Here is a 26,323-nt window from a genome sequence, read left to right on the forward strand (position 1 = left end):
CTGCTGGAATAAACAACCTCCTAAGTAACTTACTGTGTCTGGGATTTTGGATTGCAGTAAATTAATCATGAACAGATTAATCGTGGCTGCAGGAAATAGCTGCTAATAACAACTTTAAGTGTGTTTAAAGCCTAACAGTATCTATCTGGCTGTTTACTTCTCAAGTAAAATAAAAAATTTTAAAATGCAAACAAAAAAGAAAATGAAAAGGACATCAACTTCAAACACTGCATTTTTAAAAACAATGAAATACTAGGAATAAATTTATTTTAATACATTTTAATATGGAATAAATATCTTCAAAGACTCAAAGGATCAGATTTGAACACAGAAGAAACACATGATTTGAATGGTCCTTTATGATTTAAGAAACTTAATTTTGCCACCACTTGAGAAGCTAGGATCCCATAATAGAAAACCAATTTGAGCCCCATTTGCTCTACTTCTGACCCAGCTTCCTGCAGGTGGAAGATGGTCTCAGTACTTGGGCCCTTGCCACCCGTGTAGGAGACCAGGATGGAGTTCATATATTCTGGTTCTAGCTTTTCCCAGACCTGGAAAAAAGCTTGAACCATTTGGGGGAAAACTGAACATAAAAGTTACATCTATCTATCTGTATCTAGAAATTAATATATTCATTACAAATATTCCTTAAAATAACTTCAAAACATTCATTCACCAAAATTAACCCAAATTGTATTATAGAACTAAAAACAATACCTGAAAATATTAAACATACGGAATACTTGTGGCTGCCATTGAAGCATATCTGATAGAGCCCCCATCATGACAATGCCATCCTAAATTGATGCCAGATCAAGCCTCGGTTGCTCCAGTTTTGACCCAACTGTCTGCTAATGGCCTGGGAAAGCAGTGGATGATCTGCCACCATTTTGAGAGACCAGTATGAAGCTCCTGGCTTCTGATTCAGCCGGGTCCAGCCTAGCCATTGTGGCATGAAGCAGCACATGAAAGAGCTCTCTGTCTCTCCCTCTCTTTTTGTATCTCTCTCAAATAAACAAACAAACTGCATACAAGAAAGGGATCTGTAATCCTATATTTACAGCAGCACAATCTACAATAGTAAAAACATGGAAACAACCCAGATGCCTCTCCAAAGAGGAGTGGATAAAGAAACTGGTACACCTACTCCATAGATACTACTCAGCCATTAAAATGAATGAAATTCTACCATTTGCAACCAAATAGTCCTAAGTAGAAATCATTATGCTTGGGGGAGGGGTTGATAGTTTTGTTTTTATTTTCATTCATTCAAAAAGTTTTTGTTTTTCTTATTATTTTCCTCATTGAATCATAGTTCATACAATACCATCGTTTGCTTCAGGAGGGTCTTTGATTTTCTTTTTATTTCTTCAGCAACACATTGGTCATTCAGAGCATGTTACTTCATAATGTTGCAAATTTTTGTATAATTCTCTCTGTTGTTGATTCTGTTTTATGGCTTTTCATTTAAGGGGATTAAAGTAACTGTGTAACAGAGACTATCACATACAGATGTGAAGATACAATGCAGTGTGCATGTCTACTTCCAAGTCAAAGATGGACTCCCAATGAAACTGTTGAATGTATCTTGAGAATCGGATGCTGGGCTCTCTGCCATTGCCCATGCCTACAATGTCAGAACACTCTTAAATAGCAGAATGATGGCTTACGATTGATTGTAAAGAACTATACTATTGTAATAACATGGAAGAAATTAGTTGTGGGGTGGAGATCTGGAGAAGGCGGGGAGGGAAATCCCAGAACCTATGGAATTGTACCACAAAATAATAAAATAAATAAAAAAAATTTTAAAAAAGAAATCAATGAGAGGAAAAGGAGTAAACGAAAGGAAAAGTTCATATACAAAAAAGTGGAAGAACAAGTTATTTTCAGGTAAATGTGAACAATGCTTAACCTCACTGATGTGAAAGATACAAAATGTCAGATTATAAAAAGAAACTATTATCAAACAATTGTTAATACTGTCCTTTGAAGGTTACACAGATAAATCTCATAAATTATTGCTGGACAAATAAACTGACAAGTTCCTTACAGAAAATAAGTTGGCAATATTTATAAAACTACAAATATGTTAACCCTTCTACCCAACAATTCCATTACTGAATATTGTTTTTCTAAACTTCTGCACACACATTAAATGACATATATACAATATTAATATATATAACAAAACTTGTAATAGATGACTATAAACAACTCAAATGTCTATCAACAGTGAAGGAACTAGTGGAATAGACTGATTCTACAAGGGTATGATTATGGTTGTCCTCTTGTACCTATGCAAAAATTTAGTTCTCAAAGTCATATGTTAATAGGATGAAGAGGACAGAAACTTGATCTGACCATGGTGTTTACAAGTTGGCCTCTGGGAAGTGATTAAGATTAAATAAGGTTGGGCCCGGCAGCATGGCCTAGAGGCTAAAGTCCGCCTTGAATTCCCTGGGATCCCAAATGGGCACTGGTTCTAATCCTGGCAGCCCCACTTGCCATCCAGCTCCCTGCTTATGGCCTGGGAAAGCAGCCGAGGATGGCCCAATGCTTTGGGACCCTGCACCAATGTGGGAGACCTGGAGGAAGTTCCTGGCTCCTGGTTTCAGATCGGCACAGCACCAGCCATTGCGCTCCCTTGGGGAGTAAATCATCAGATGGAAGATCTTCCTCTCTGTTTCTCCTCCTCTCTGTATATCTGACTTTGTAATAAAAATAAATAAATCTTAACAAAAAAAAGATTAAATAAGGTTAATGAGATAAGACTCGTGACGTGATCCTGGCAGCTTTATAAGAACAAGGAGAGAGACTACACAGACACACACAGTCCAGTTTCTCCTAGTGTGATGCCCTGCACTGTTAACAAGAAGACAATCACTGGATACTATACCTAAACCAGTTTGCACTTTTAGTACTACGAGCAAAAACAACCTGCTTTTCCTTACAAAATAACCTGCCTCAGGTACTCTGTTAGTTCCAAAACGTTAACTAATATAGTCACATTCCAAAATTCAAATATTGTGCTTTTATAGGATACAACAATTATCCACATACTGATTTGGAAGATGGCTACATCTTTAAGCTAAGAAAGAAAAATAAGAACAATGAATGTGATATACTACATTCAAGCAAATAAGGGGAAATAACAATCTATACATTTGTAATGTTTGCATATACAGACAGAAATAGGAAGATAAAACTAGTAAGAATCCAAGTGCTCTGTGGGCCACGGCCATGGCTTTTTGTGATCCTGGAGGCTGCCATGTGTCCTATGTCTCCCAAAGCATGCCAGACGGATGGGATAAGCCTCAGAAAGGAAGACCCTGGTTGTCACTAGGATCCTGTGACCTGTTTGTTTGTTTGTTTTTAAATATTTATTTTATTTCTTATTACAAAGTCAGATATACTGAGAGGAGGAGAGATAGAGAGGAAGTGGAGCTGCCGGGATTAGAACCAGCGGCCATATGGGATCAAGGTGAGGACCTTAGCCACTAGGCCACGCCGCCCGCCGAGCCCTTGTTTGTTTGTTTTTTCTGCCAGGTGTTGTACATACATATGAGGACTTGTGATTTTTTTAATGTTGTGATGTATTGGAAACTTGTCCACTATATTTAAGACATCTGTTCCATGTGAAAAGCCTTGATGAAAGGACATTTTTATAAATCTACATCATTTTTATAAACCAAAAAGAAAAGAAGAACAAACAAAAAAAATGAATTAAAAGCTAAGTTTATTGGGTGGCTCAGTTAGCTAATTCTCTCCCTTATAAGTAAGTGCCAGGTTTTCATATGGGTGCTGGTTCATGTCCCAGCTACTTCACTTCTCATCCAGCTCCCTGTTTGCGGCTTGGGAAAGCAGAGGAAGATCATTTGGAGCCTTGGAGTTCCACACCCATTTGGGAGGCCATGAGACAGCTCCAGGCTTCTGGCTTCAGACTGGCTCAGCTCTAGCCATTGTAACCCTATGGGGAGTGAGTCAGAGGACTGAAGATCTTTCTGTCTTCCCTTCTCTCTCTACATCTGCCTTTGCAATAAAAATAAACCTCTAAATTTTTTTTTTGAAATTGACAACTTTTTGTATTACATATATTTCCTTGAACTTTCCAGGAGGTGCATATTGTACAAACTTTCTGAAATACGCTCATATATTCTTTTGTATAATATATTTAATAATTTAAAAACATGAGTGAAAGAAGAAATCAATAGGAGAGACTAGTACGTAGAAGTTACCTCTTCCCTAGTTAGCTTACAAATAATGAGATTTCAACGAAAGAAACAATAGTAAAAGTACAGAATGCCAACTACTGCTCCTGACTTAGCAGTATTATGCAATGAAAAGCGGAAAGTAATCTATGGAAACATATTGTAACAGTGAAGAGTAAATTTTTAAAACATTTTTACAATGAAGATGGAAAATCACTGGAAATAACTAATGTAAATAACTCATTTTCTACCACAACAGAAAAGAAACAATTAGGAAAAAGTTTCTGAGAGTATAGTTAGGTTGTCTTCGATATTAACAATTAAATTGAGCTCCACTCTCATAAAACATCTCATTTAAAAAATTTTATATATATGCACATATATAAATACTTATTTATAAACTCTTCTATGTCCTTAAAAAGATTTAAAGAGACTCATAGAAATATTTCCTCTTTCAACAGAGAATGAAAGAACATAATGAAGGAACAAATGAATGAAGAATTTACAAAATAAAGTCATAGTGAAAGCTGATTCATAAAATCACATTCATTCTGAGACCTTATATATTTTAAATTGCTGAAATTTGATTGCCAGCCTACAAGCAGCTCAGCTGGTAACAAAGAAGCAACTATTATAGGTGAAGCATAGTTATGCTAGTCAGCCTTTCTTGATGGTGATTCTAGAAAGAAATGTTTTTCTATGAATCTTATAAAGAACAAAAAGTCGACTGTCAAGCTGCCAAATATCCAGAAATTTAATACAATTAATACTTTATTAGAGGAGCAGCAATGGGTGGGAAAGAGACACAAAAATATGCAGTAAATATATTAAAGTGATTAATGATGCTACTTAATATTCAACATAATACATAGTAATCAGGAAATTGACTGACCTTCTTGAATTGCCATGTCCACAGTTAGCCCAGAAGCTGAATGTAGAAGTTTTTGGTAATTCCGTGCATTCTGGTCAAATAACTGTACGAGAAGAGCGCATGTCTTCTCATATTCACATCTGCTGACAGTGCACAGCTGCTCCAACTGCTGAAACACAGTAGCGCTATCATCCAGCGGGTCTTCTAAATGATCTCTGCAAAAATGCAAGAGCAAGGACTGCAGACTACTTCAGAATGTAATCTATTTCTGTAATCGTTACAAATAAACTTGGTGTTAAATTTAAGTCCTATAATGTTTAAAAGATAAAAGACAAATAGATTGAATTAAGAACTAAAACTATCTGCTCTATCCAAAACTCAGCCACTGCTGAATTCTATGTGGCCACTGGGGACCCAGTGCTGCCAGATATACTCATTTTTCAAAAGAAGTCAAAATTTTGAATATTGTGGTTTTCCTCATTCTGAAATAATGGTAATTCATTTAGTTTAACTATAAAACTAAGGACTTGTAAGATGGCTGAATGAGGAAAAGACATGTTGATTTTAATCATAGGAAGGTACCAGAAAAACAGGGGAGGAATGGAGGGGACTGTCAGGGAACAGAGGAGAGAGGTTTGCAGTGAAAATCCCACAGCGGAGGAACTGTGGAGCAGCAGGGACAGTGCAACCACACAGCAGAGAGCAAGCCACTCCCAGCACCGCCTGTAGCTGGTGCCAGTGGGACGCCACTCCTCGGAGATGGAACCTGGATCAAGTACTGCCACTGGGGATACTGCCTGAGGGAGAACTTCTTGGTCTCTGCTGACTTTGAACCAAGCCTGAATTGCTCGCAGGAGTCGGGGTGCTCAGCTAACATTCTGAAAAGAGGACACATCGCTTTCCTCCAACTCTTCACCAAGCTGCCCAGCAACAGCAGCGAGGAAGCAAGCATCATTTTATTAAGGCACAGAAGTTTATGTTCAGATAGAAATCTCTGCAGGAATGGTTTTAATATTCTTATTAATATGCTAAAAATGGGAAAGCAAATGTCCATCAGTAGATACATGGATAAACAGAGTATGACATATCCATAAAATGAAGTACTACATAGCAATAAAGAGGAATGGCAGAGTATGGAGTATCCCAAGTAAATTTGAGCAGAAAAAGAAGCCAGACTATAGGGCCCAGCGGCGTGGCCTAGCGGCTAAAGTCCTCGCCTTGAAAGCCCCGGGATCCCACATGGGAGCCGGTTCTAATCCCGGCAGCTCCACTTCCCATCCAGCTCCCTGCTTGTGGCCTGGGAAAGCAGTCGAGGACAGCCCAATGCTTTGGGACACTGCACCCGCGTGGGAGACCTGGAAGAGGTTCCAGGTTCCTGGCTCCGGATCGGTGCAGTACCGGCCCGTTGCGGCTCACTTGGGGAGTGAATCATCGGATGGAAGATCTTCCTCTCTGTCTCTCCTCCTCTCTGTATATCTGGCTGTAATAAAATGAATAAATCTTCAAAAAAAAAAAAAAAAAAGAAGCCAGACTATAAAGATAAATATTCAACAATTTCATTTAGACAACATTCTAGAAAAAGCAAACACCAAAAGGAAACAAAACAGATCAGTCATTTCCAGAGCTGAGATGGGTGAGAGGGCTGGTTAAAAGAGATCTAACAGAAGTCCTCAAGATGAAAAAATGAGTGTAAATCTCAATTGAAATGGTAATTGTTTTGTATGCACTTGTCAAAACACATAAATATGGGCTACACTGCAATGGTCAAATTTTAAAATTATAACTCAATCCTTAAGTAGTCGATGATGTCAAAAGATGAGAATACCATGGAAACATTTAATTTCTTAATACCTCACAACTATGGCCACGGATTCCAAGCGAGAAGTAATAAAGGCCTTGGTGATCTCTGGTGCATAGGTGTCTAGCAAGTGAGGTTCGGTTGATTTCACAAAAGGAACTGAAGCCACCATTCTCTGCCACAGTGTTAATAAATAATGAACACTGTTTGGAGCAAATTCCCAGTGCTGCAAAGAAATAAAGAAAACTTTATTTTAAATGTCATTATAACTTCCTAGAGTAAGAATTATGGAACAAAATTACTAACATATTTTTTAATTACTTTACCATTATTCTGATTATGTAACTAATAAACATTTAATATAGTAAATTTCATGAATGCAAAAAATAAAAATATCTCCCCTTATTCCACCAGTGATGATAATGATTAAAATGTTACATTTCCTTTTAGCCACTCAATGAATTCTTTCCAAAGTTGATATTATGTGGAAAACAGCTTTTAAACCTCATTCCCTAATTTATAAAAGAATTTGCCAGAATCCAATCTGTAAAAATACTCTCTCATTTCTTCACAGATTTCACTACAGTTTCTCAAGCCACTCTCTAGCTATTAAATACTAAAGTAGCTTTTCAACTTTTATCATTATGAATACTGCAATGCACACTTTCAGCACTCAAATTAACAGATGGTAAAACACATTCTCACCAACTCTGACCAACAGAGTATTTTAAAACTGCTTATCTTTAACATTAATTACATATTTTTACTCACCTGCAAGCTAGTAATGGTAAAATTAGCAATCAATCTGATAACTTCAGGATACTCTTTCACCATGACTAACTCTCCCAGCTGATAATTTGTCTTTAACCGAGCCAAAAATCGACAAAATTCATGATAATTACCAGGATCAGACAAACCCTAAGTGATTGGATAAAGAAAAGCTTTTACAAGCATTTTAAGACAAATCAATCTACTGATCATTACGTCTATAAAATCCCAAAGTATTTCATTAAGTCTCCCAATTTTCATGTGTGCGATTCTTTACGACAATTAGATAAATCACAATGTACAAAAACAAAAGCCTTCCACCATGTGTGCATACATGTGGCATGAATACATGTGCACATCATGGCTTAAAGAGAAGTCAGCAAAGAACTTAAAAACATTTAATGTAAAACCATGAATAAATGCACTCTTGAAATCCTGGGCAAGAGCAGCACTAACTACACATAAGATAAACGGTATGGACATGCACACTAATCACAAACTCCTTCCACTTCAACACACAGTTATGGACTACTCGCAGACATTGTGCCTGCAAGTAGTCCCTGGCCCTAAGTGGACAGTCTTTCAAACTAATTTCCTCAACATAAGGAACAAAGTTCGACAAAAAAATTTGTAAAAGCTACAAGATATATAAGCAACTTTTGGAGGAAGACTGAACAGAAAGACCAAGAAAAGTCTTCTGTCAACTACTTGAAAACAGGACACATACGCTATCCTCTCCATAGTCTGAGATCTTTGCAATATGTATTGGCAACTGCCATGAAACACAATTCAAAAACTATCCGTTAAGTCCCTAGCAGATTCACTTTTAGGACTATCACAAAATAGTGTCTAATTATCAAGAATAAATTATAAAAACACATTTTATAATTACCGTTTTTTTAACACATGCCTGTAATTCTAATTTCAACTTTCATAGCCATGTATATGTTGCAAACTCACGTCAAAGAATTATCCAAAATGCAGCATATTACATTCCATACATATATACATACACTGATAGTAAATAAAACAAACAAAAAATTTTTAATTATTGGTAAAATACTGTTTATCAGCACAGGTAAATATCAAAGCCATACTGACATTGAAAAAATAAAACACAAAACCCATAAAATACTCCTGAAAATAACCTGCAAAACAATTGCCTCAGATTAAGCAAATTTTATTTATATATAAGGATATTATATGTCTTCCTAAAAACTATTAATCACAAGAGACTTAGATAAGTCTCCTAAAATCAGTATTTAACTTCTTTAAAACAGTATTGTAATTAGATATTTTAAACCAAAACCAAAATTAAGATATTTTATCTAGGCACCCAAAAATCAATTACTAATAATGACTTGGCCAAGTTCTCTGTCGTGAATACTACCACTGAAGCACTTTACTTAATGCAGAGAGATTTTCAAAGTCAACAAACTCTCATTTGTCCACAAGAGGGCAAAAAAGTTATTTAAAAATCTACAGGTACGTGTTCCAATTTTAACGTTCAGGTTCACACTATGCCTTCTGGTTTGGAAGGTGTAATAGCCCTGACAAAAATCACTTCAGTAGTTTAGGAGGTTCAGGCAAAGAAATGCAGCACAACAATAAAAGAGAGAAGCATAATAAGATATATAATATCTGAAAGAAAAATAAAGAACATGAAGTCTTCCATGGAAATATCCATTTTTAAAAACTGCCTATTTCTAGAATAAATCAGACCTACAGAAGATGAATAAAATAGTGAACTTTTTCTTCCAGAATCATAATAAATTCATGATGAGTTTATTACATTCCTGTGAGCAGAAAAAAACTATTTCTACATGCTAAATATTAATTAAACACTTCATAAATACCTGGGGGCTTTCAAGTATCCTTTTTACTCCTTTAAGTAAATTGCCAAGGTACTTGGCACGTTCAGGACTGCTAAATAAGGATCTTCTTGTAGAAGCAAACTGAACTAAACATGAAAGTGCCTAAAAACAATAAAAAAAATCATTTTAACTTTAAAAGTAACTATGGCCACATATAAAATGCCTTTAACGTTCATGATAAGAAAGCATTACACAACACAAAAATGAAGAAGCTAAATACCATCAAGTACTACCATCACCCACATTCTACTCCACCACTAACATTCCTCTTTGTGTATGTTCCTCGCTAATGTTTTTTTCATACATTAAATCGGCCAATGTAGGACTGGGCACATGTATGTTTGAAGCACTCCCATCTGCTTGTGATAACCACTTCTATTCGTGAAACAATGAACCACGTATTCCAAGAGCTTTCACACAAAATGTCTGTCTTGACAAAGGTGAGAATAAGAACAAGGTGTCCTTTTTAGGCGTGCTTCAGGTTTGTTGCAGCCCATTATTTAAAAGTAAAACACAAACTGAAAAACCTTCTTGAGTATATAGGTTTTTGAGTCAAAAATCCTGGGTTTGAATCACACTGTCAACATTTATTTTGTTGTCCTCTGGGCTATACTCAGCTAGTCTGGATGTATTTTCTACTTTTCTGGGTCTACATAGAGAGGGTAACACTATTCAGTATTCACCATGTTATAACATTTCCCAATGAATGTGAGTTGATCATTTCTCAAAGCAGCTGTGTTTGTACTTCATTTTTAAGCACATGTACTAGTTTTGTTTTATCCCAATAAACAGATGAAACAGTAGTTTTCAAACACGTAAGACTGTTTGGTTAGAAAGGAAGCTGAGACATCATCTCAAAACATGATGTACACTAGAAAACCCATTTAAAAACCACCACCTTAAACCCTATATTCAAGAGCAGAGATTTTTTTGTGTGCTTTAATTTTTTATGGATTTATATAAGAAGCAGAGTGCAAGAAAAGGAAGGAAGGGAGGTAGGGAGGCAGGGAGGGAGGGAGGCAGGGAGGCAGGGAGGCAGGGAGGGAGGGAGGTAGGGAGGCGGGGAGGGAGGGAGGGAGGGAGGCAGGGAGGGAGGGAGGGAGGGAGGGAGGCAGGGAGGGAGGGAGACAGGGAAGAGAGAAGGAAATAAAGGAAGGGGAAGCGTAACTGCTGCTTCGCTCCTCAAAAGGCTTGCAATGACTTGGAGCTAAAGCTGGAAGCTGGAATGCAATGCATGTCCTTCACTTGTGTGGAAAGAACCCAACTACTCACATTATCACTGCTGCATCTCAGGTCTGCAGTAGCAGGAAGCTGGACTCAAGCACCAGAGCCAGGAATCTAGTTATACCAGCCCACTAAGCCAAAAACCCATCCCAGAAACATTTTGTGCAAAACGGGATTTCTATGATAGTCTGCATTCTAGGAAATAGTGTATGTAAACAACTACAGCACTTACATGTAATTCTAAAATTGACACATCTTTCTTTGGGAAATGACAGTATCAGGATCTCCCAATTTTACTTTTATAAGCTTAGATAACAAACTTTAAAAACAATTTAGCCTTGCCAAATCTGTTTCTGACTATAAAGATGGAAACCACAGTCTCAAATTCTACATAACCATACAATCTCAAGAATTCTTTTCTACATGGAAATATTTATTTTTTTAAAAAAGGCATCTGGAGTGATGGATACAAAATAAAACGAGTAGTTCGCCTTTGTTTCTTTTTCAGAGGTTTCTGATGGGGAGTGTTCCTCAAGCTGAAGACAATAAAGCCAAGCAAGGCTAAGAGAAAGCTTAAAGGGGAAAAGAGAAGGGAAGGACAGGTGGAGTGAGTCCGGACCCTGTGTGTGTGGAAACATATGAAGGTATTTCAAAAAGTTTGTGGAAAATGGAGTTAAGAACTATGCTTATTTTAATGCCGAGAAACTTTGAAATTCATGGATACACACACTCCAAAAAGAATTTCTTATGAGAGGTAAACCCAATCAAACTCACAAATAAATTTTTTGAAATTACAAATTTTTTGAAATAAATATAATTATCTCTTAATTAAAAAATCACAGGTATTTTTTAATAAAGTAATCAATGACTTTTACTTACTAACTGAGACAGTAGTGGAGGAAGTGAATGATACAGATTGAAGAAAAGATCCAATGTTTCTGGTTCCAGGAAAACTAGGGAAAAAAAATATTTTCTAACATTATCATTTTCAATTCAACAATCTTAACAAAGTAATAGGTGTCATATAAACTGGGAACTAAACCTCTGTACACTTGCCAAGTTAGGACCATCTAAATTCCTTCTTTTAAACTTTATTTTCTATTTCTATTTTAAATTCTATTGTCCTTTGAAAAATGAAATACAAAGACAGATTTGTAATGTTAGGAAATAAACCTTGTCCATGGTTCTGGCTGAGATCTCCTTTCCCAAGAAGTCACAGAAACTAATGTTTCCCATATTTCCCCCATCTTGGAACTGACCATAAGGAAAGTCTCTGATCTACATAGTCATATGATCTATATCATAAGATGCCCATCTGATAAAGAATCCTCTCCCAGAACCAGGAGGAACATAAATAATCTGAAGACAGAGGTCTTTCGGGATTTACCCACTCATTTTAAATCAACATTAGATCATATCCTTTTTGTCCAATCACATCATCATAGCTGTCCACGCTTCAGTCATGTCCCTATAATTAAATTTCCATAAGAATCCAAAAGAACAGAGTTTCTGAGAACTGAACATGTGAAGGTTTCTATAAGGTTGAGTGACCACAGAGGGCCAAGAGTTCCTTTCTTATGTATCACCCTACACATCTCATCTGATCCTCTGTCATGTCCTTTGTAATAAATCAGTAAATGTGTTTTCCCGAGTTCTATGAGATGCTTGAGCAGATTACTCAAACCTGAGAGGGAACCTCAGTTTACAGAAGGCAGGTCAGAAGCATAGGCAAAACCCATCTGGGCACACACAGGGAGTGAGGCAGGAGGTCAGTCTCGAGGATGTAGTCCTCATGTGTGGGATCTAATGGTGTTTTCAGATAGACAGTGTCAGCTAGCAGTTGATTAGAGGAGACCCAGCTGGTATCTGCTGCAGCCAGACTGAGTGTGGTATGGGGAAGCGCTCAGACATCTAGTGTCAGAAGTATCTGCATTGTGACAGTTTAGTAGGAGCAACTGAGTCTGTTTCTTCAACAGAAAAATTAATTAGCTAAGAAGGTTCTTACTTCTGTGGAGCATTTCCTAATTAGAAAAAGCTTCTATTTTTTATTTGTGTTAAAGTAACAGCATTTGAAATAGGATACAAAAATAATACTAAAAAGCTATCCCATTCCATCTACTTTTCATTATACTCTTACAGCTATAGAATTACCTATATTTTCAAATAATACGTTATGTCACTATTTTCTTCATTTGATTGCTTTAGTAGAGACATCAACATCAACTGAATTCAATAATATAGTGAATGAGATTTTACCTTTTCTAAGATTTTAAATTTATATGTAGTTGCAAGAGATAATATAGTGACCCCTGTTTGATCTAGTTCCCTACCACGGTAAATTCTTGTAAAATCAGAGTATAACAGAACAATCAGGAAACTCATATTGATATAATCCTCCAATCTTATTCGTACCCCACTTTTACATAAACACATGCTTTTAGCCTATGACTTTTTAAATTTCATGGTCTATTTTATAAGCCCCTCAACACAATCAAAAATCTTTCACTCTGCTATTTTACTCTTCAATTTCCATATTAGAAGTTTTCATAAGATCTAGAGTATTTCTCTATGGTATCTGGTATTCATGAATCTGAAGTTTTTCCTGTTTCATTTCTCAGGCTCTAGTCATGGGAAGCAAGAGGACAGTACAAGCAGAGTTGGGGGAAGGTAATCACCTAATTGCTCAGGTGGTAGAGAAGATCCCAAGGTGGCTGCAGAATGTATGCTTTCTACCAAGTCTTTTCAGACCTATTCCCCCTACATGAAGTCAGCAGTAATCTGAGTGCCAACATCTTGGCAGGCTTTTTCTTATGATCCTTGAGAGAACTAAGTTACACTAAGCCATTTACTCTAATTCATTCTCTTTGTAACTCTGAAAAAATATATTGACATTTTCTGCCAACTCCTGGATCCTCTTCAACTGTTTATCTGTATGTCTCAAAACACAGCTCTTTATTCTTTCAGTTTTCCATCTAGTTCTAAAATTGTCTTAACTTCTTATCCAAAATCAATGAGTTACTATGATATGAATTCTACATCAGCAGTTATTGTGAATTACAAATCCTCTTGAGCTCTTTTGATTTCCTAGCAAAAAGCAGAGATAACTACACACAGGGCAATTACACTACTTAATTACATACTTTTTATATTGATCATCTCTCCTACCAAACTTTGTTCTTACTTGTTCTCCAAGTTGTGGGAATCTGCACTGTGCAAAGATCATCTGCAGATTCGTCGGCAGAACTGCCAATGAAGTCAAAGCTAAGGCAGTTGAGGACCAGTTTCAAAACTTGCATGACAAGATTTTGTTGACATTGATCTTGAAGGTTTAAAGGTTTGGCCAACACCTGAAAAAAGTTCAAAATCAAAACATTATGAAATACATCAGTTATTTTATTTACTTATATATCTATTTCTTCATTTGAGAGACAAAAGTGAGACAAAGAGGAAAGGAGGAAGTTCCCAACTATTGGTTCTCTCTCTAAATGTTTGCAAGGGCCAAGGTTATGCTTGGACCAAAGCTAGAAACTTAGTCCATCTCCAACTGAGTGACCAGAATTGAGTTGCCAGAGCCATCCTCACTGCCTGTCAGGGTTTGCATCAGCAGTTAAGCTGCAATCAGGAGCCACAGACAGGAATCAAAACCAAGTCCTCCTATTAGAACAGGGACATCCTATTCACTAGACTAAAAGTCTGCTCCCATATTCACAATTTTCAACGGCACAAATTAAAAAAGATCTTCAATACCAGAAAAATAAACAAATAATCTAAACATTATATTATTCCATGTATTGAGAAAAAAGTAAAATCACTACCCATAAATTTCTACAACAGACATTTTCAAATCTCATTTTGTAAAATCAGAATAAAAGCTTTTATTCTTAACTGCCTACTATACATTACCTTCTAAGGATATAAGAGGTAGTACTACGATTATATGTAACACAATTATATAAATGTACAGGATTTGTTAATTCACAGGTGGCTGGGAACAAACTAAATATGTAATATACTTCAAGAAAAACTGGGTTAGTTTCATGCATAAAAATTTCATATTCATCTAAAAAGGCTTCCAGAATTATTTGAATGTGGAAGGACACTCACAAGCTTCTGGAAAATAAGCCTGACCATCAAATCACCATTTTAACATAAACAGAAGAAATTACATATTTAAATTCACACTATGAATATCTACAGATGAAACAGAAAACTTGGGATTCTAAGTTAGAAATTATTAAAAAAAAAACAAAAGAGAAAAGTCAGCTGAGAGGAATGGAGGTGAAGTAAGATTAGTTGTGAGTTGTTTTTAAGTGGTTGATGACTTCCGTGCTACTCTAAGCAGTTCTATGAATGTTAAAATTTCCCTTGCTAGTAAGAAATTTTAAAGGTAACAGAGGGTCTGGTTTGACATATTCCAGACCTTCAATTTTTGGATCAGAGATGCTCAGCTGGTAAAGTCTATGTAAATATCCCAAAATCCAAAATCTAAACAATTGTGGTCCCGAGTCTTTCATACAAGGAATATTCAACCTGTCCCACAGAATAAAAAGAAGTGGAAACTAGTGCTAGTGGAGCATAGGAATGCTATCCTCTGCCAGTTAACAAGCTTCAGAATTGTGATAAAAATCCTATATTCCACAAAAGAACAGAACATGATTATGAACACCATTAATATTCAAACTGTGAGAAGTATAAATGGGAAATATCAGTTCTCAAAGAAATTATTAAACTATCTTGACCACACTACCCATAAATTTTGATAGCTGATAAATTAGGAAAGCTTACCATCATTTTCAATTTGCACCCTACTAAAATATGGGCAATTAAATAAAGACTTAACTAGCTCTTGCAATTAAAAAGACAGAAGGATGACAAACTATTTCCTAAACACAAATTACTACATTACTTGGGCATTTTACCTCATATACTGGGTAAGGAAAATTGACACTGGTCATAACAGTTTTTCTAAAAGGCAAAATTGGGGAGAAAATCCATTTGAAATCCTTTTGAAACTTAAATAAATTTCTAAATACTTTAAATGAAAACTGTATTATAACTTACCTCTTTCAAAAGAGAGCACGCTAAAACGAAAATGTCTTTGAGGGAAGTGTCACGAAATGACGTTGCTATTTTTCTATGTTTTGCTGTAGGTCTAGAATAATCAACCTAAAAACAGATGAGTTAATCTAATCAGACCCAACAAAAGCATAGTAAAATTGTACCGAGAGTGAAATGATGATTAAGGAATTTTAAAGCATGAAGTAAGAGACTTTTAAAAACTGTCAGAATAAATGACTTGAGACTACACACAGAGACAGATTAAGAAGTTTCCAGAGTGACTGAATTTAGTATTCTTCATACAAACCATGCTGATTCCAAAATTAAAAGGTGGAGTTGATCACACTTTCACAGGCCATATAAATAATAAATCTTACAAAATATCAAAAAGAAAGCTTACAAAACAATATATGCTATCAAAATAAGATACTATCAATTCCTGAATCGTGTATCAATTAAAAGAGTGAATTCAAAATTTGACTGATATTTTCTAAGTTCCAACATACAATTTACACTGCTGTTAAATGTTACATCTACTCATAACACATGGATACAACGTAAGTCAAAAGTGATCACTGCAAGTTACTAGAAACTGTATCCAGGGTGTAAGACCTGAATCAGCACTTCCAGGGTTCCTCTTGCAATTTAAATCACACATTAATATCTCTCTCAACAATATTTCCCTCAGTATATAAAAGAATGCTTTCCTGACTGCAAAAGAGCACATAGCATTACAATGGCAATTTATAAACTCCTCTTTATATATTATTTTACTTTCTAAAATTAACCCGAGGTACTTACTATCCTTTTCTAAAACATGAGAAAATCTGCATTTAGAGACACATTATCTTAAACCATAATCTCACTATCATACCCTTGCCCTGGAGATAAGGCACTTGGCTTTTTAGCCACATTCTGTGTCTCAGGTACTATACTAGTAGTTTATCTAATCTCAAGATCCCTGCAAACAGGTATTACTATCACTTCACAGGTAAAGTTCCACCAGTTTAAGGAGCTAAAAAGTTTGTAGAAAGTAGTGGATTAAAATATAAATCCATGTCTTAATCCAGAAGTATCTTCAAGGCTTCCATTCTCTTTGCTTGGGTTAACTATTTAAATACCAAGGTTAGAAGAAACGGATTGCATATCTGTTTCCTACTGCATCTATAGATCAGGCAGAGGCCATTTACCTTTTGATGATAATATATTAAATACACCCCAGGAAAAGTACACTGTCTTCTAAAGCAGCAGGATACCTTGAAAAAAATCCTTTTAGTTTCTAGGAAAATCATATATTGATTTGTTCTCTTGAAAGTTACATTCTATTACTGATACCATATGCATTTAGCTATCTCAGATCAGACTAAAATATATATATATTTTTTTCCTCATGCAATACCGATCTCGCTGCCTGGTTCAGAAATGTTTAGTAAATATTAGTTCAAACTGAAAATATTATTAAATTAAACTGAGTAAAATGACTTCACAGAAATGTTTGCTACCATAACATCAAAATTATAGAGCTATGTAAGATAAACCTGGGACACTTTGTGCCAACAAAACACAAAGTATTTCAAGGTGGTGAAGAAATGTTAAATAAATACAAAAATCAGCTTGAAAGGGTGAAGAACTTTACTGGCCAAATCTTGGAAAACTGGATTACCAAAACAAATAATATCAACAATGAATTATAGTCAATTATATAAAACAGGAAACCAGGAACTAATTGTGATATGCATAAATAAATAAATTTAAGGTCTGAGGAAGATAGGGCATTTTCAGGATCTTAAAATACCTCCCTACAACATGTTTATTAATTAAAAAGATCAAAAAAATAATCTACTATGTTTGGAAACTGGTAGAAACCATCTTATTTAAGCAATCAAAGTGAACATTACCAGTAATGCCACATGTCAAATCATGTGCTCCTGAAAGAAGGCAGTGAAAAAGCCAGTTTCATGTCTGGAACATTCCTGATAAAAACATAGAAATCTAAATCTAATATTGAGGAAATATCAGACAATCCCTGAATGAGGGGCATTCTATAAAACAACTGGCCTTCAATCCTCAGAAGTGTCAAGATCACAAAAGTGAAAAAAGATGGAAGAGTTTATCCAGATTGAAGAGATTAATAGAACTTGAGCAAAATTTTAAACTGACTCCTTTCGCTTGAAAGGATATTTTGGGAACAACTAATGCAGCTTGAAAAGGCATAAGATTGGAACATAGTTATGTGACAGCGTTAACTTTTTAAATTCTAATAGTAGTGGTATTGGCTTATGTAGAATAATGTCTTTATGTGAAAGAAATGCACTAAAGTATTGTCTAGTTTTATCTCACTTAGAATCTCACGCAGCAAACTCATACTTCCAGGGCAGCACAGGTCTATGATGTTGTAAAGCAAGAAATAAATAAAATTCCTAGCTTTAACATTAGCAAAAAGTCAGAAATGTTAGAGGACAAACATATGGAGTTAATGTGTTCTTTACTTTCACGAAGTAAAGCTTCATACTAAACTTGCTTTGCAATATGTACTTTAAAAAAAAAAAAAAGCAAGCCACGGGTCTTTACACAGGTTTACAAAGCTTAGTAGTATTAGACAATATTCCAGTCACAACATCTTTGACAGACAGCATTGCTACAGGTCCTAATGGTAGAAAAATAATCACAGAAAATACACACACAAATATACTTAGACAAAAATCATCATCTACACTGGGGCACTAGCAGAGGGAAGTGATGGCCTTGATAAATTCAAGGATCACTTTAAATCTTCCAAAAATTTCCTATAAATCTAGAACTATTTTCTATTTTCTACTTGAAAACAAGTAGAAATCATTATTTTGGATTTTTTTTGAATGCCAATGGCTATACAGTTATTTCAAAGGTAGCTGGCAAGTGGCACTGGGTATGCAAGCTTTCCCTATATGTGTGTCCCCATACACACATATACATATCACTCAAGAAGATGGCAGTTTTAAAATTTATTGTGAAATTACTTCAGGGGCAAATATTAAGACTAGTGGCTAAGACCTTAAGGATGCCCATATCCCACTGAATGTCAACCAGTGCAGTGAACCAGTTTTATCTGACTCTCTGCTTCTCAAATAACTAAATAAAAACTTAAAATAAAATAAAAATAAAGAAAACTATGCCATGTATTACCCAGTCTGTTTTAGTTCTGTTTAGAAGCATGTTAAGCACAAAAGTGAATGGAACAGGTAATGATGTGCTCCGCTGCTGAGTACATAAAAGCACTGCTCTGAGTAAGATAGAGCTTCCAAAAACTTCCTATACAGGGTGAAAATCCAACCCAAAATGTGCAAAGCACCAGGATGCCTGCTTTTTGCTAAGTCCTTCCACGTATTCACTGTAGGAAATCAATTCATCAAATCACTTACTTTACTTGTAAGTGAAAAAAGCTTGCTTCTCTTTTATATATATTTTATTTCATATTGCTAGTATTATGTATATACAGAAAATGACAGTTCTTTAAGTGTCATATAACAGACACTAATTCCCTGTTCTTTGTAATACTTTCTATTAATGTTGATATTTTCAGTAACACAAAAGTATTACACTACTTAATTACTCTACCACGAACACACACACACATACACTACACACACACACACACACACACACACTCGCTCTCTCTCTCTGCTAGACAGACTGCACATTTTGCCACAAATAAAAGCAGGAAAGAAACAGCATTACTTAAGTGAACGTGATGTTGCATCAGATGGAAAGGCTTACCAGATTCATTTCCTGAGTCAATTCAGAAAGGATTATTACTCCTATTATGCAGTGTTCCACAGTACCCTTTGAAGAAAATAATCAAGTTTAGCCTAAGTGGGGTCATGTGACTGGTTTTAACGTGTAAACCAGATAATACTTAAAATAAGTAAGTAGAAAAAGTCACATTTACTTAATAACATATCTTTTAAAATATGCAGAAAATCCACTGAGTTCTACAAATAAAAGAATTTCAAAGTTCTGCTTTTGAAGAATAGATTTGTGCACAAAGAACTGAAATGGAGTGAGGGAAGGTTCACCTTCCTCTGAGCTACATGACACTATATGAAACGCTTGTAGCATCTCAGGACATATAATAAACTAAATTTCAAAATGTAAGAATTTGTTTAATACTTTTCGTGAGACCATGAATAAGAATGAGCAGACAACATTTTTTTCCCTCTATAAATTTACATAAAGCCTACTGGGATAGCTGTGAACAATAAATTAATAAAAACCTTAGGAAAGAATTCAAATCCCTTGATCTAGTATCAGATAACATCCTCCAGATCTTTTTAATACTGCTTATTAGTATATGTATATGCAACTGCCATGTGCTTATAATGAAGGCATCTAAAGTACTCAACACAGTCAAGCAACATGCTATATGGTTCCATGGCATCTACAGTGGCCTTAACTTCATCAGATTCCAAGCTAACCTTAAAACTTCCCATCACTATTCAGCCTTTACAGGGATACTAACAAACTGCACTATGGCAAAAATCATACAGAAGAGTGAAAATTATAAAAGTATAATCATAAAAATATTAAATGGGTTTTTCAGATCTACACTTTACAATTGTTCCTTCTATCATATAACTAACTATACTGGTCACTAGGCATATTAAGGTCAAATTATTTCAGAAATAAATTAATACAAAATATATCACAGAATTTTTTCATTTTAATGTTCGCTAGCCTTTCATGTGAGTGTCTGATACAGGCTCTAAATTCCCCACCCACTCATGTATCCCATCATCTATGTACAGTGTCAACATTCCTCTCAATGTGGTGCTAGAGTAGTCTGTGAGGAACCCACTGGCTGTCTATACATTTGACTCTCATCTGCAATGGTTTGGCATAGGTCCATGACAAAATAAAGAGTGTGTGCTAGAGTATAGGACAGCTGAGTCACTAAGCACACTGGTTAGCACAGCTTCGCATCTTATTTTCTTGCAGACCACCAATTTGAACTAGCACTGCCTTAGATGATAGTAGTACCATCTGGGTATATATGTGTACAGGACATACATAAATATGTTTGAGGTGCGATAGCCACAGGACTATAAAAGTGTAACAGAGAAAAGAGGATGCAATGAAGCTTAGATCATTAAAGGTTGAACAAACTTAAAACAATTGTTAGCAAAGATACCCAAACAAATCATGAGGTACTATTTGCAGGTACCCAAACAAATCATGAGGTACTATTTTAAAGTGCTTAATGTTCTGACATTATAATAATTTTTCAAGACAAACATTTTCTGTTTCTTTTGGTCTAAAATTTCTAACAGTATGCAAAAGCCTAGCTTAAGTCAAGCCTACCAGTTATGAAAATCTGAGACATTTATCCTACAAGAATAATTGCACTTCATTCAGTTTTCAAATCATTCTTAAAGTTACTAATAAATCTATTCTCGTCTACTTGAATGGTTCTGGATGAACTACTGTAGTAAATGACAGAAGGAAAGTACTACTGTGTTAGCTAAAATTATAAACACAAAGCAAGAAGCTCACATATCACTAAACTATTCTTCCACCCTAGTGTAATCTGATCTCTTAAAAATTAAAGATGTACTTGTCCAAAGTACATCGTTATCCAAAGGTTTAAGTCAAGAGGGGCGAATCTGTTCTATCAAGGGTCATATGAATATTTATAATATCATCTATGGGTCACACAAAATTATCAACTTAAAAATTGGGGGTTGACTTTATGGTACAGTGGGGTAAATTTCCATGTATAATGCCAACATCCCATATGCGTGTTGGTTCAAGTCCAGTTGCTCCACTTATGATGCAGATCCCTGCTAATGTACCTGGGAAAGCCACAGATGTCTGAAGTTCTTAGGCCCCCCCAACCCCTTCACTCACGTGGGAGACCAGATCAGTCCTGGTCACTGTGGCCATCTGGGGAGTAAACCAGCAGATGAAAGATTCTCTCTCTCTCTCTCTGTTTCCAACCCTAACTTTCAAATAAATAAATAAAACTATTTTTAAAAAGGAGTTTGCTATACATTTACTAAATTCTACGTCCTGCCTGTGGTTGTCCAGCCAGGCCCAAGCCAAATGATATTGCAGGTCTTATGTGGCCTACAGGCAGGATATTTTAGAGCCCAGTTTTAGATAATCAGCAACAAGAATAAAATAATCTAACATTCCATATACTGAGGCTTCTAGCATTATGCTATATGGTAAATTCACATCTTAAACAGATTTACTTAAAGATTATTCCATAAAAAGTAAAATATTAACATCCAAACTATCTCTAACTACTAATAAACTAAAACTGAACATGTCTCAATTTATTCTTTAGTGATTATAACAGGTCACGGCTCCCTCAACTAGAAGCAACTAAACTTTGCTGAAATTAAGGATTGTGTTTTTGTGAAACATTTAAATTTTTAACTATTTGAATTAGAGTGGGTTTTGGCACAATAGACACTTAGAATGCCCACATCCAATATCAGAACATCTGTACTGGAGCCCCAACCGTACTACTACTGATTCTAGCTTTCTGCTAATGCACATTCTGAGAAAGCCAGGGATGGCTGAAGTACTTGGGTCCCTGCCACCCACGTGGGAGAGCCATACTGAGTTGAAAGCTCCAGGATTAGGTCTGGCCCAACAAGTACTGCATGTGCATACACTATGACTGAAATTACTTAAATTAAAAAGCATTGTTGAGAAATTTGTGAGGTTGGTATGGAACAACATAAAAATGAAATTAATCAGTGTTACAAAATTACTGAATTGCAAATCTATGCACTATTAGGTCCCTGCATGACATTATATAAGTTCTTAGCCTCAATTATCTCCAAAGGAAACCATTTCACAGGATTTTAAAGAATGTTACATTAGATGACACATGAAAAGCACTATACGAGTTTCATATATATATATATATATATATATGCTTTGTATGTTTTGTAAATGTCACGTATGTACATGACATATGAGATTACTTCAAAAAGTTTATGAAAAAAAGAATTATGAGGCCTTGAGCAGCAGCCTAGTGGCTAAATCCTTGCCTTGCAAACGCTGGTATCCAGTTCCTGCTTGTGGCCTGGGAAAGCAGTCGAGGATGGCCCAAAGCCTTGGGACCCTGCACCCAAACAGGAGGCCTGCAAAAGGCTCCTGGCTTCTGGCTTCAGACTGGCTCAGCTCCAACCATTGCGGCCACGTGGGGAGTGAACCAGTAGACAGAAAATCTTTCTCTCTGAATCGCTTTCTCTCTCTCTCTGTAAACCCGCCTTTCCAATAAAAATAAATAAATCTTAAGAAAAAAAAAAAGAAAAAAGAATTATGGGGAGGGCATAATGGCTCAACTGGTTAACCCTCCACTTGCAAGCACCAGCATCCCATATGGGTACCGGTTCATGTTCCATTTGTTCTACTTTCCATCTAGCTCCCTGTTTGTGACTTGGGAAAGCAAAATAGGATGGCCTAAAGTCTAGGGATCCTGCACTCACAAGGGAGACCCAAAAGAGCGCCTCATTCCTGCCTTTGGATCAGCTCAGCTCCAAGCACTGAGGCCATCTGGAGAGTAAGCCAGCCAATGCAAGATCTTTCTCTTTCTCTCTTCTCTGTCAATAGGCGTTTCCAACAAAAATAAACAAATCTTTTATAAAAAAGTTTTTAAAAAGTTCTTTTGGTGCAAAGCATTTTTAAATTGCATAGTTTTCCATAACACAAAATTTTCTAAATGTTTAAAGATCCCTCCAACATGTTATAAAATGAAAGAACATATACTTCTGGAATTAGAAAACATAATTTGTATTCTTGATTTGGAAATTATATATAAAACAGTCTTCATTTACTAATAGCAAACAATATAGAACCCAGAGGATAAATAATAAATCATAATTAATAAGGTATTGGTAGCTACAAGTAGTACAGTCTCTAAACTAATAAAACCAAGTAGTGATTCTCTGATAATGTAATAATGCCTTCTTACCTGAAGAAACTTTTTCACATCAGAAATAATTTCTCTGAAGACAAATTCGTCTTTCTGAACCTCAAACCACCCCAATTTAGTAATTTTAGCAATGACTTGAATAAGGGCTTGGATGACATAGGGAGCCAGCTTGGGTTGTGATGCCACATAATTCAGAATGTAGTTTCCTACAAAGAAAATATTCTGTGATCATCTGAACTTTCTAGACACATAATGAAAAACAGAAAAGAAAAAGAAGAAACAATGATGTATTCTTTAACAAAAAAGCAATCCCTTTCCTTCAACGCAGCTTCTTCAATATGCCTTGTTTTGAAAAAGTACATTTGTTTCAATGCATTAGATATAATACTGGATAATTTGAGTATGAGAAATACTTTCTGTAAGATTTTACATACAAAAAATACTAGATGAATGCACAAAACTGCAACCAGGTCAAATGACCCAAGCTACACAAAACCATCTAGTAGTTATCTCATTTCACTGCAGGTTATTTTCAGCCTGCTGTGGTCTGGATGTTTCCAAAGGCCATGTGTTAAAGATTCAGTCCCCTAAATGGCACCAGAAAGGTGGAAACTTAATGCAATCATGTGTCTGGAGATGGGCCTTTCTGAATATAGAAGAAAATCCAGTGGATTAGCATCAATTAATGTTTAACATCTTGAAATTCTTTAAACAGAGAATATGGAAGTGGTAATACTAACAGGGAGATCTCAACTTCATACTAAAAGAAACCAAACAGCAGACAAACCACATTTCAGACTGAAAACTAGCCACCAGTAAGTACACTTTTCAAGACCGCCTAAGCAAAGAGGCTGCCTCATAAAAGTAAGTTCATTACCTAAGGCAGGAAAAAAACAACACTGTACTGACTTCTGAGATTTATAACCAAATGTTTCATGTAAAATATCCTGATGCTTTTTATATGAACTATAAGACTGTTCCAATTCAGTAAGTTCCAATCAAGTAAAAGAAATCTCATCACCGACGGTCCAAATGATTAGGAAAAGGCATACCAATGGCTATATGACAATATGACATAGCACTATTTAGCATTCGTGATGTTAAAAATTACAAGGTACTTCCCATGAAATAACATTTATGTGACTCTAATAGCAATGGGCAAATCCTACTACTGTGTGTTACCATCATTGCTTATCAGATCCAAAAACATGAAGATCAAAGATGTGAAGTGACTGACCCAGTTTGTTTTAACTTTGTATTTGTTTGCTGCTTCCACATACTTATAAAATCATACATTTTATAGTATTCGTAATTTGGAAGTCAGCATCATAATCCTTTACCTGTGGCACCAGCATTCCATATGGGCCCCGCTTGTAATTCAGCTCCCTGCTGATGGCCTGAAAAAACAATGGAGAAAGGCCCAACTCTTTGGGCCTTTGCACTGCTGTGGGAGACCCAGAAGAAGCTCCTGGCTCTTGGCTTCAGATCAGCTCAACTCAAGCCGTTGTGGCCATTTGGAGGGTGAACTAGCAGATGCAAGATCTCTCTGTTACTATCTCTGTCTCTTTCACTCTCTCTTTGTACCTCTGCATCTTCAAAAAATATACATAAATCCTAAAACTACAGTATTAGTAACTTAAAACTTTAAGTCCAAATTCGTAGATCATTGCTGGAGTTGTCAGTCACTGGATTAATACTTTAAGGTATAGAGCAGCCGGTCCTGTATATGAACTAAATTGAAATGTCAATGAGCTAATCATAGGTTGTGGCTAGGACTTGTTTTCCTTTTTTTTTTTTTTTTTATTTATTTTTTTTCTTTTTAATACACTGGTTACTCAAAACCATGTCAACTCCATAACATTGCAAATTGCTGTTGATGTTATATTGGGACTCTTAATTGACTGTGATGATATTCTGCCAGCTCAAACTTCAGACCAGAAAAGGTCTCCCCAAGAAACTGTTCAACCAATCTGGACAATAAGTAGCTGGACTCTATGCTTGGTATATGTTTGCAATGAAAGAATCTTGATTGAATTTGAACTGTAATACTGCATCAAGGTGGAGGAATCCACCGGGGGGAGGGGAGGGGGAGGGAGGGGGGGATACCCAGAGCCTATGAAACTGTCACATAATGCAAAATAATTAACAATTAAAAAAAAAAAAAAAAAAAAAAAAAGAAACCAGTACACTATGGAAAACTAATACGAAACATGCATTTCAGCTGACTGATATCAGGTAATAAAGAGGCAACAAAGTTTATTCATGAAATATAAATAAATAGAAAGAAAAATATTCCATTTATATTTTGGCCCCAAAAGCTAGTCACGCCATTTGGCAAAAGATTAAAGAGAAAGTAATTACCTCAAAAGTGCTTTGATGGAAACAATTCCAAATATCAAGAACACTTAAAATATGAGCTGTAATCTCTGCCAAGACAGCAGCTTAATGAACTACTTGGGAAGGGAAAGAAACATGGAGAAAGGGAGAGAACCAATGGGAGATGGTGAGAAATTTTAACTTTAGTACATTTTTAGTGAGAAAGTAAAATGATATAGGCACTTTGGAAAACAATTTGGCAATTTCTAGTTA

The 26,323-nt window shown here is 35.7% G+C and overlaps 1 protein-coding gene across 4 annotated transcripts in view; it reads right to left on the reverse strand.

The window, feature by feature from the left end:
* The window catches only part of RANBP17 (RAN binding protein 17), a 282,863-nt gene that overhangs the window by 241,497 nt on the left and 15,043 nt on the right, over positions 1-26,323 (reverse strand). For 3 of the 4 annotated variants that reach the window (XM_036497037.2, XM_004587435.2, XM_058677578.1), the window contains exons 4-12: positions 23,774-23,940; positions 19,564-19,629; positions 15,811-15,915; positions 13,931-14,096; positions 11,629-11,702; positions 9,508-9,627; positions 7,655-7,801; positions 6,937-7,109; positions 5,107-5,300 (exon numbers count right to left, since the gene is read on the reverse strand). In XM_036497037.2, the coding sequence (XP_036352930.2) occupies positions 5,107-5,300; positions 6,937-7,109; positions 7,655-7,801; positions 9,508-9,627; positions 11,629-11,702; positions 13,931-14,096; positions 15,811-15,915; positions 19,564-19,629; positions 23,774-23,940 (1,212 nt within the window). The remainder of the gene's footprint in view (positions 1-5,106; positions 5,301-6,936; positions 7,110-7,654; positions 7,802-9,507; positions 9,628-11,628; positions 11,703-13,930; positions 14,097-15,810; positions 15,916-19,563; positions 19,630-23,773; positions 23,941-26,323) is intronic. The other variant, XM_058677579.1, reaches the window with a different exon arrangement.

Source organism: Ochotona princeps, chromosome 19, assembly GCF_030435755.1.
Source record: "Ochotona princeps isolate mOchPri1 chromosome 19, mOchPri1.hap1, whole genome shotgun sequence".
Taxonomy (NCBI): domain Eukaryota; kingdom Metazoa; phylum Chordata; class Mammalia; order Lagomorpha; family Ochotonidae; genus Ochotona; species Ochotona princeps.